Source organism: Anoplopoma fimbria, chromosome 2, assembly GCF_027596085.1.
Source record: "Anoplopoma fimbria isolate UVic2021 breed Golden Eagle Sablefish chromosome 2, Afim_UVic_2022, whole genome shotgun sequence".
Classification (NCBI taxonomy): Eukaryota; Metazoa; Chordata; class Actinopteri; order Perciformes; family Anoplopomatidae; genus Anoplopoma; species Anoplopoma fimbria.
In genome coordinates this window covers 16,049,453-16,061,609 of record NC_072450.1, presented here as the reverse complement: position 1 = coordinate 16,061,609, position 12,157 = coordinate 16,049,453, and the positions used below count along the sequence as shown (strand labels likewise).

General features: G+C 38.6%; 1 protein-coding gene across 1 annotated transcript in view; it reads right to left on the bottom strand.

The window, feature by feature from the left end:
- Positions 1-12,157, bottom strand: part of spon1a (spondin 1a) — a 59,812-nt gene that overhangs the window by 33,237 nt on the left and 14,418 nt on the right. The window contains exons 4-6 of the mRNA XM_054613610.1: positions 11,768-11,841; positions 11,179-11,301; positions 5,724-5,872 (exon numbers count right to left, since the gene is read on the bottom strand). Coding sequence (XP_054469585.1) covers positions 5,724-5,872; positions 11,179-11,301; positions 11,768-11,841 — 346 coding nt within the window. The remainder of the gene's footprint in view (positions 1-5,723; positions 5,873-11,178; positions 11,302-11,767; positions 11,842-12,157) is intronic.

Sequence of the window (12,157 nt, the reverse complement as noted above, 5' to 3'; positions counted from 1 at the left end):
TTGGCATGGTGCAACATGGCTTGGCAAGGTTGGATACAGAGGTGGGATCAAGACTTCACCCTCTGGGAGGCCCCTTTATAGATAATTGGTATCAAACTGTGGCAAACCTGACCTCGTGCATCAGCATGTGCACAGTGAGATACACAAGGGATACGAGGTTATGACAAATGTTGGGAGAATGACGACAATAACAAAGACAAAGAAAGGTAGAAAAACAGCCTGTAGCTTATGTGTGACTTCTCATATTAACATCTTCTGCTATTCTGCTGTGTCCATAGGGCTGAATTAGCATTTTGCATCCATTTTACATGTACAAATATTTTTAGAAATGGTTAATTCTGAAAGAGAAAATACAACTAAGCAAAAACATTAGAAAATAAATAAACAGTGCTTTGCACTTAAAAATAAAATTTCTTCCCCGTTCGTGAAGTATCTAATACATGCATTTTTGCATGTTTTACGTCACTTAATCCACATTAAATTTGAAAGATAATTACACCTCATTCAAAGATTAAGTACACAGGTTTCCCGTGCTTCATTATATTATAACATGGCTGGGAAAGGATTAAGCACAGAGGCACTAAAGTAAAAAATCGGAACCACTGTGAATCCAAAAATGATTTAAACCCCCAGCCACTACACAGCTTGACCCTTTTTAACAAACCACTTGTCTTAAGCACACTTGAATACAGCACAGTGGCGTACTGTGCGTATATCGTCTCACATACACATTTCTGTAATCATAGACATCTCAAATACAACTGCTGTATTTTCTGAATGAGTAATCATGAACTAGACCATTTCTCAGAAGTTAAAAGAAAAAATGTCATTGGTGTATCATACATGCTTGCATGCTGCATGGGACACCACATATTCCATTATACAGTAAACCCCGGCACAAGATAATTAGTTGGCCAAGAAATAGATGAAATGTGTGGGTTGAAAGACCAATTCTGAATGACATCAAGGTGAAGAGCCTTTTCATCTCCTGTTGTTTGATGAGAGATTGGATCTCAAAAAGACATTGCAAAACTTAATGATGCAATAAAATAACTGGTCATCCAGGCTTCTCTATCTGTTTGCCTTATGCCGGTCTTGGTGCCATTATAGGCATGTATAAAAATAAAAAAATTCTCTGTGGCTCATTATCAAAATGTCACTACTATTTTTGGGGCATTTTCTTTGAAACAATTGCATACAAGAAGCAAGTTGCAGAATCTGGCTAAGACACAACACATCAAAGTGACACATAACATCTCACTTCTATTTCATAATGAAATTTGCAATCAAAACCTAACATTCCTCTTTCAAAATGGCACCAAATGCACCATTTGATCATTACTCTTTCAAAGCAGCAACACCACAGCGATAAACTTTAAACAAAACACTGCTGTCTTTAGTACCTTGTTAATGTTTTTGATTTAATAATACAGGTTTCTGTAAAAGATTTTTCCGGTACAGTTCATCTGTGCATATGTTCAAAATGATCACAAAAATAGAAAGGCTTCAGAAAAAAAATATATGAAAGATCTGAAAGCTCTCTGGGATGCTTTGCTCCCACAGAAATAATAGAAAAAAGGAATCAGTAGACAGTAACAGTTGATTGGTATGATTAGATGAAATAAAGATGAAAAGAGTAGACGGTATAGCTCTTCTCCCTAAGCATCCCCTAAACTCTGATAAGTATGACTGGTGACTGCTAATACAAGAGGTCATTAAAATGTGCGCCAAAAGACACATGGGGAATGTAGATTTGTGTGCTTTGAAACATGGTTGTGAAGTAATTCTCTTTACCCAAAGAGTAAAACCCACCTGCTTATTCAGTGAGAGTCATGGACCCAAAAGAACCTGCATATATATTATTCTCATCCCACGCACCCGACTGCAGGCCTTCCACTTAGAGATGGCAGACCTTACTGTTCTCACCTCAACTGATCTGCAAAATGATCATTGGAATTCTTGTAAAAGTGCACAGAAAGAGGAGCAGAGGGAAAAAGATTAAGAAATAGCTGATATTTTCTTGCATAATACCTGTTGTTATTTTGCTTATAATGCAAACTAAATGCGCAAGTCAGTCTTAATGCTTCTAGCCGACCAAGAAGCAGCTTTCATCAACTTGCGAGTTTGACTATGGCAAATACGAAGAAAATGGCATTACCATTATAAAAACTTTATATGAATTCTGTGGAGAAATATCCTTCATTGATTCAAAAAAGGAAGCAAGGGGCATGCCATGAGTCACTTGTATGATCTATGAGTATCATATGCACATGTACCCTTGTAAGAAAAGGGGGGGGGAAAGGACCACAGCTGTATCAAGATACACAGATCTGTATTTCCTGTCATTAATCTGAAATGTCTCTTTTTGCCTGAGTTGCATTGTCGCTGCTCTGTGGCGCAGCTGTGGAGCTCAGGATAATAGAGGATTCCGTAAGCGTCCGTACTGTGCAATAATGAAAACGCCCCATGCTGCGAGAGGAAATAGGGGATTTCATAATCCGTCTGAGGCCTCTGCCCTGGTCGCTGGTCCATGGAGAGAGTCTCATTAAACTTCTCATTAGTGACACACTGAGCTTCTGTAATGACTGAATGCATACACAAATCACCTCAGACATGAAAAGAAGGACAACAACAACAACAGACCCAGACTGCATCCCTGTGCTGCCAAGTGCTCTGATAAGAGATTTGGACTTGGCAAATGGAATAGTATTGCACATCTTTTTGTATGGATCTGGGAGTTATTGAGGCTCAGGGGCTATGGCTGGTCATCCACTAATCGGAGGATCTACAGTTTGATCACCAGCTCCTTAATGCTGTGCCATCAGTGTGTGAGTTTGAGTGATCATTTGTTTAGAATTTCATGAGCAGGTTAGAACACTGTATGAACAATGCATCAGTGTATGAATATGTGTGTAAATGTTGAACTGTAGTGTTGAGTGCTTTAAGAGGTCCGAAAACTAAAAAGAAGCTGGTAAGCTAAACTTACCAATTGGAACTACTATGCACTAAACCTCAAGACATACCCCTTATTTAACATTATACACTTACTAACAGAGAGGTACTCAACAAATACAAATTTTATCTGCATTTCCGGTGGATAGCTATGATAGATCAAATCAAAGCGCCGTCTCGTCCACTGAATTGTAAATTTATGCTGTTCATTTCAATACATGAATTCTTAAAAGGGCAGTAATGGTCTCACTTTTAATCTTAGGCCGTTTCACTATGATGAGTGGTATGCTGTCATGATTGCTTATGTGCAGTGCAAAGGGGCTGAGACTGTGTGGGTTTGGGCTGTTTTTGAGGAGGCGCTGAGACGCAATCACATTTTTATTACCAGCCATTCACATAATAAGAACTGAAATGACCGGGCCAAGCAGCATGCTTGTATGGGATGGACAAAATGTGCATGTCACATCCTTAGTCCTCCTTTAAATATACAAACTCTATTATTTAAAATGGAAATTCTTAGGACATACAAAGTATTACCACATCTGACTGTAGTATTTCAGTTTAATAAAGCTCTAATTCTAAAGATGCATCTATTCCCAGAGGACAGGAACAGGCACAACACATCTAATGAGCAGTAACAGCAAGACAGATGGTGCAGTACACTCTTGTCCAAACTCTGAAAGTGTGACAAACTCAGAAATAAAATAGAGCCATCACAATGAATTGACATGAGCATGATAAAAATGTCTCTGTGTATGTGTGTACTCATGTTTGCACGGTCTGCATGCCTGATTGGCTCTGCAAATGAAACTTTGTAAGAACATTCTGATCAGTGCACCCCTTGGCTGGAGTGGAGCCTGGCTATGAATATAAATTTGGCATTCAGAGCTAGATGTTCCCCCTGACGCCCCACCTGACACAAAAGAGAATCAGCTTTCTGTTTGTGTCAGCGTTTACACACTGCACCGCCCAAAAGAGGGAGCCTCCTTCACCCTGCCTCCTTACCTCAAGGGCAATGCCAGACTAAGTGTAAGTTGTATAAAGGTGAATACAATGAACGTGTGCATTAGTTGTACAGGGCAACAAGGTATCAAAGCAACTGTGAACATAATCACCTAGAACGCAAATGTCACTTGAGACAAAATCACCTATTTACAATATGTTTAACAAACACACATAGCAACCAACACACATAAATGGCACAACGTACGTCATGTAGAGTACTACAAAGAGGCTGATTTTGTAATGGGTTTTTTTCAGGCAGTGAAGAATAGCATGCAGCTTGCTAGTATCAGACTAATCAGGGATTTTATGGTTCACCTACATAATCATCACCCTCCATTCATGTGTCAGCCAGTCCCACTTCAATTTTGAGCAATTATTTTGGACAACCACAGCTTGAGCCATGCCCCACCTGGAGATGATATTATTATCGCTGGTGGTGAGGAAAATGCATCATTTTATCCTGTTCAATCATTCAACCATATCTGCTTTTATACTGTTCAATCAAACTGTTGTACATCCTGTAGATATTCCTTGACACACCTATTGTTGTCCCTATTGGTATAGGAAGGCATGTATGATTGGTTGTGTGGGTACATTCTTCTGCAACAACATTCAATGATAATAACTAATAGAATGTATGCTTTTTATTACACTTGGACAGTCAAATATAGTGCCACTTCACTCTCCCCACTAAGCTTAGAGAAAATGCTTCGAATGATCCATGCTGAGAGATGAGAATAATAAAAAAAAAGTTGCTGTATTAGCCGTGGGAAGGCAGAAATGACATAGAGACACCAATGCTCACACTATGCACTCATTAATTGCTGTGACTCCAGGTATTAGCCAGCAATAAGCACTCTGCAGGACCATCTGCTCTGCCAGCACGGTTATTCCAGGAGTGAGAGTGGAAGCCATTGAGATGAAGAAAAAGAATAAAGATATACCATGCTGTTTGTGGAAATAATAACGAGAAGAGAGGCCAAGGAGGGAGAAAGAACATGATAAGTGGAGCCCAAGAAATATATATGAATTACAACTTAACATCTAAAAGGAAGGTGAAAGCTGGGAAAGGCAGTTCAAAAGTGAAAGTAGAGAAAATTTCCCTTGGGCCCAGTAGATGTTGAAATGGATTACTAATTAACACTGAGTTAATGACGGAAATATCAGCTACTTCCTGTGGATGCTATCTCCAAACACCTCCTGGGCATTATGAGGGCCATGTCAAGCCCAAAAGTCTGATCAAAGATAAACTGATATATGAAAAATTAAATGCTGAGCCTTTTGGTGGAATGTATTATTGGCCTCTTTTCATGACACACCAGGAAGTGATATTTCTTTCTAACCTTTTCTATCATCATCCAAACTAGGTCCTACAGCAGTACCCCTCCCCCAGATCCAGTGTATCGGTTGTGTACACAGTACACAGCAGATGTAGAGTCAGGCTAAGAATACCATAGATGCTAGAAGGCACTAATCAATTTGGACAACAATGTCAGAGCAATTCATTCTATGCTGAACTCAGGTGTGCACACACTAGAACATCCTCTGAGGGCCCTGCAGTGTTGTGCAAATGACACTCTTGACAATCTTACTAGTTTTGGACAAAGCCTAGAAAGAACAAAGAATAAAATCATCCTTTTGTTTAAAACCTTTACTGTAAATCTAGCAAAAATGTATAGTGTGCATCAAATTTTTTTGTGGATATTTTTCCTTTGTACTTTATACACAACATTTAGGACACATCATTCATCATCAGAGATTCTTACCTTTTGTCTGATCTCTTCCTCCATTTTGACAGGGGAACCCAGCTCAGCTACCTGTTTAACTCCATCGCTAGAATAGCCACCATATTCCCACAGCACATAGCTCCTCGAGTGGGAGGCACCAATAATGGCTGACCAGTGATTGGCACGACCTGGTGGAATAAGACAATAAAGCATTTCATCAGTTGGACATCCCAGCCTGTTTGCAAAGGTTATGTCTTAATCATTCAATTAGCAGATTATTTTTGCCACTTGTAGAGGAACAGCTCTAGAGATGCCAATAATGATCCCTCAGTTGATTGGTACATGTGTCTGTTGATTGACAGAACAAATACCTGATTTGTATCAGTCTAAAACTGAATCATAGTTTCCTACAGTGTATTACTCGAATGTTATGGTAGCTCATAATCCTTTCATTGCTTCTATCTCTCTCACTCAGGGAAAAGGTGTTTGGGCCCAAGTGACATGGGAAGAAGGAAAAATGTAACTCTATTTCTGCCCTATACCTGTAAGTACAGAGAAAATGCAGCAGTGGTAGTAGATATGATGATCCACCAGAGGTGACAGCACAGGCTAAACCACTTGAGCCATATACAATTAAAGATGGTGGAAGCTAAAGCCCTGCTGTAACCTCCACTATTGTTGTATAAGGCATAGTAAGGCATGCTAATATTGATGTTTACGGGTCATTTTGGGGTACCCTTACTATCTCGCTATGGGCCTATCAGTGGTCTGATATGTCTACCTCTACAGCACAGAAACTGGTCGTCTCATATTCCATCATTACCTTGTTACTGTCATATAATTCCCCCTGCCTAGTGTGTTATTATATACATGGACTGAAATGACACCCAGTTACATCACCCTTAGAGGAAATTATGATTTTACAGCCCGGATCAACATAAATATTCGCTTTTGTCCTGGTGGGTCAACCATCCTCAGTTGTTTAAACTTCAGTTTCTTTTGACAGCTACTCACCAAACTGAATGATTATTGTTGTTGTCTTTACCTGTACAACTTGACCATTTGTATGAACACCATTATTTCAACTTGTTTTATTCAAGGTGAGGTTCAATAGGTCATAGGTCTGCCTCTAATCATTAAGCCCTAAATACAGCCCTTACTATGCTGTTCTGTCCTGACAGCTGTCATGTTCTTTCACTCACCAAGAGACGAGCACATTAATGTATAACATGCTTGAGCATTTAAAGTTGAGAAAAGGGAGTATAGCCTAACAAATGCTGGTAGTTAAGCTATTTTGTGTTTTACCATTTTGGGGACACAATGCACTCTTGAAGCATTACTCATTGAAATTAAAAGTTTGGCTGAAGTTCTAATGCAAATACCAAAGCGTAATGTTAGATTACTAAAACATGTGAATGTTAAAGTCCCTCAATAATATGTTTCAGTTAGGAAGGAGGCCTGTAGTGGGAAATATGCAGGCAATGGGCAGTGCAATAAATTATCCTGTACTGTAATTGAGTGATTAATTGGCAGAAGACATGCAATGTAAAAATCATGAATAGTTACATCCAGAGCCTTTTCAAAGACATTCAAAACATGATGTTGCTTTAAGATAATGGCCATATATTTTAAGTGAAATTGTAATTTGCATGCACATTTTCAATGGGAGGATGGATGGTGGTGGTAAATTCTATTTGCAGATTTGAAATTATCAGCATAAGTAGTAAGTTTACAGATGAAGAATAATATCTATATATATATTTCTTTCAAAATAGATTGAGGAGAGTTCATTTTTATTGAACTATAGGTGTGCAATTTCTGTGAATTGGTTTATTTTCAATCTTTGGTGGATAGTATGTTGGGAGATCTGTTCAGTAAAAGTCACACATATAACATGGCAAGTTATTCAAAGATCCACCTGTGTTTTATTGATATTCAGTAAAACTTGAGAATGTATGCCTTAAACAGGAAGCTCGCATAAAGGGACCATTCTGTATTTTTCAGTGTGTTTGTTTGACATGATACAAAGGTATTGCAGATATTGTCACAAGAAGTGTGAAGAACAGTAGATAAAGTTCCATTCAATGTTCCAGTTCCCAATAAATATATATTTTTTGATTGCAGTATTTTTTTGAGTGATTATTGCACACTAGTTAAGTGTTCATTTTAAGAGAAAATAACACCACCAAGTGTTACTTGATAACTGGTGCAGTGTTGACAAGAAATTAGTGAACTTTGAACACTGACTTGGTTGATTTGATTGGACTCTACACAACCTTATCCTATATTAACTACGGAAAGTATAAAATGAGTAACAATTTGTCAAATTCTGAAAAACAAATGAAAAAGCAAAGCTTGCACAGAGCCTTCAAACTCTTCTGGTGTCTTGGTGAAGGACTAAGGATGACCATGATTCGAAACGACCTGCCTGAAGAATCGGGACTAGCAATGTCAATATCATCTCTTAGGGCCTGATCTGGATGTGTTTTTAACAGTGAAAGGTGCCATTTTCTTATTGCTGCCAATGGGTTTGTTAAATGCGTTTGTGCTCCAGGTGCATTGCATTTATCTGCCTTGCAGTTTATGGGGAAGCACCTTGAGAGCTCCAACCTGAAAAGTAGTAAGCTGAAGGGAGGTTAGTGGTGGCTGTATTGCTCTGTTCCAGTATGAAAAAGTGGAAATGGTTGGAGCCTTGCATGAAGCTACATGATAAAAATAAAATGTCTTTGTCCTTCATTGGATCTTTAAAGGCCTCTCAGTCTTTGTAAGTATGGAAGCAATGTTGAGAAATAGTTGATTAGAAATGCAGAGGATTCGTTTTCCAATCATCCATATCAGTTGTTTAATATAATTGTCGATGGCCCTTTATTACATTTTAAGGCTATTTGTTTCCCAAGCTTTCATAAATGTCTGACCCTGGCAGGCAGGGAGTCATTGCCAATAACCACATAGCTTCCACTTTATGGCTTTGGTTCGCAGTTCTATTTCCATCATCGGGTTCCTTCCCCTAAGGTTGAGGCAGTATTAGTTTACTTCAGAGGTGGGTGTCATTTATCCTTTTTAATACAGTTTTAGTTGGCATTAGTGCCAGTATTGAAGCTGGTGACCATCTTAAAGTTGTGGAAATGATTTTATAAGACACCAGGCAGAGAAATAGAGCAGTGACATAATATGTGCCAAGCTGCAAAGTGTATTTTTATAATCTGCCACAATTTTTCAGTACTGTTTTAAGAATATGGAGCCTCATAAGGCTATAACTAAACCCTTTGACCTCTCTCTACATGTTAATAGGACTCTCTGATACATGGTTCATTGCTGGATTTAAGAACAATACTAGCAGACTAACAAATACAAAGACATTGAACAGACCCCTGATCAAGTAGTGATGCACTTGGGAAAAGGTCAACAAGAGTTTCGTGCAGCTGATACAGACAGGGGCCAACTGTGCTTTCCAGCATCAGACATTTGACTTCAATGTTGTACGCGAAATTAAGGATTACACTGCACATCCCTGTTGCCAATCAACTTATGTTGTGTGCATTGCCAGATTCCTGTAAATTAACATACTTTAGACATGCTGTCCTACAAAGATGATACAAAGTTGTAGTAATGCTAGAAAATACATAGCTGTTTATAGTATTATTATATTTCCTATTTATAGGTGACCATGCACATTAATTAGATAAATTAGACGGCTATGTGGATGTTTAGATGAAAAAGGAATGTAACCGTAGGGTTGAAGATCTTTGTCCTTTCTCTTTGTGTTTGTGAATGCATTATATGCCTCATATGCAATCATATGAAACCACTTCAAATTCTGTCAAGGGGGAAAATGGCCGGGCTTAGTTTACAGGAGATAGAGGGCATCTGTTGTTTCTGTATATTTTTTTTTCAGGCTGGACTTACACAGAATGTATTGCTTCCCTTGTGTAAGAGGACATTTTCTATGATAGGGTACTTTATTTAGTCAATAAATGAATGGTAAACTCTTCATCTCTCCACCATTCCTTTTCTCTTTTTTCTCTTTATAACTCCCACTAATCCCATGAAAAATCTTTGTTGACATCCAGGCCATTCTCCGACTCGATATACTCCCTGTGTCCAAGCGAGCTGCTGGGGCTTGGGTTGAATAGCCATGCATTGCTGCATGACTTACAATGGGGACAAAAGGGAGAAGAAAATGGAACTGACAAGGTTACCATGTCGGTAGTAAAAATAAAAATAGTCCCACTGGCCTATTTTACAGCAAATTTTTGTCTGGAATGTGTGTCACCATAATGGTCAAAGGCTTCTAGACCTGAAGGACTTCTTAAAAATAGGATGACATGTGAAATTAGTAGCATATCTCAGGTATGTTTACTTATAGCTATTTTTTTTTTTTTTTAAAGTATCATAAGAACTCAAATGAGGGCAGATCATCGTGCGATAACCGTTTTGAAGTCAGTGAATAATATTGTCAAACGCAAAATATGCAATGTGTTATAATAACTGGTTACCTAGGATATGACTTTGTGCAAGGAGAAAACCAAATGCAACACTTTATGAGTCAGGATTAAACAGACACCACACAGCTTGCACTATCCTCTTTTAAGTTGATCTATGTGCAAGGTGTGTTTACGAATCAGTATGTGAAAGTGAGTCACACAGCAACTACTCCCTCCATAAGACAGTAAATTAAGGCTCATTTCGATTTCAGGGTTTATCTTATTCCACTCTAATCAGTATATTGATCTGACCAGCGAGAGCCTGATTTAGACAAGAACGCCTGTGTAATCCTTAAGTCCATTCCCATCCTGATAGTGTGGCTCAAGGTTATACACGCATCACACTCAACCATAGTACCATACTGTAGCAAGTTAACCACACACATCACTATTGAGATCTAGGTACTGGGGCTAAACCACCCATATTTAGTATTTGGGGCTACGGTGCTACAATCAAGATTAAAGGAGCTGTCAATTTTTGTTATTGTCAACAAATTGTATTAAAAGTCCATTCCTCATAATGTTCAGACCTTCCGGGTGTCTAGCAATCACCCCAAACCCATTCATTCATGTTTACAACTTAAATATTGATGAGTATGTACTTTCACTTTCAGAAATCTTAATAATTTCCTAAAAAGTTGTTACTTTTTTAAGCAACAGTTTACTCACACAGGAGCAAATAGTAAATTTGTTGATGACTCATTTTAGCTGCGGGTGTGCTGAGCTCTTGAGTTACAATAGCAGACAGATGCAGTAGGTGGAATCTGTTGAAAATAAACTGCAAAACCCATGTTCATCGTAATGCTCACTGGTAAACCATAAAGGTCTATGGCATGGTAGTCTAGTGAACAAACTTTAACAGCCTTGGGCTACATTGGGAATATTTACTAGCATTATTAATTCCCTGTTGGTTTAAGGCTTTTCGCATGAAATTCTTTTAATATCATCACAATTTAAATGTGTAATGGAGCTGAGGTAAAATGACAAAGAGCAGATGAGTTTGTGCTTACGTGGATAGTCTTTGGGATGAATCTTCTCTGACCAGTTCCCATAGAAGGTGACTCTGTACTTTGCTGTTCCACAGGCACAACAGTCAAGCAGAGGTTTATCTGTAACGTCTCCATACAAGGATTCTGTACAGTAACGAGGGGGAAAGAAAAAGATCCAGAGAGAGAAATACAAAAGAAGATGAGATAGGCGTAGAGAGATTGCTCGTTAATATAACAAGCAGATGAGAGTGGTGCTCATCATACAAGAGCTGGGTGGTTTAAGAAAATTGGGAGTAGAAGTGATGAAAACAGGGAGGGCATGAGCAAAGGGGAGGATATAGCATGGTTCTTTTGATCTGCTGCACAGTGTGAGATCCAATGTAATGCACTGTCAGGGGGTCACACTCATTTATAATCATTCATATGCCAGAGCATAACTGCAGACAGGACTGTCCGTGCATCAAAATCAAGAATGAAATAAAATAGAGTAAAAGAAGTCAGACAAAAAAATGTGACTGTAATTGGGGAGCATACAGAGTCATGGCAGAGAGATTAAAGGTATAGACATGCATGGTAATTGATTTATTCAATGTCAATAAAAAAAGCCTACCTCTCTCACACATTCGCTTGGTGAGTGAGCCTTCATCCTGAAAATAGATTATCCTCTTCTGCACAATGCTTGCCCTGCACAAAGAGAACAAAAAGAGATGGAGGCATCAAGGAGTGAAGTTTGTTGGTAATAGCACCAAGTGCAAATGTAAGCATAAGGGGCAAAAGCATGGGTAAAAGTGTTTTTTTAAATAAAGAGAAGACAACAGGGGGCAGGAAATGTGGAAAATCTTGGCTTTCAAGGTTTGATAATATCTAAGCAGAGGATTCTTTCAGATGGAACAGGTGCAGTGTTATTCATAAGCATCTTCCTTTTTTTTTCAGCAGACTTCTAAAAGCAGTTATCAGAGCCCACAGGATAATTGCATAATCAGGCTGTCTTTCAGATGGA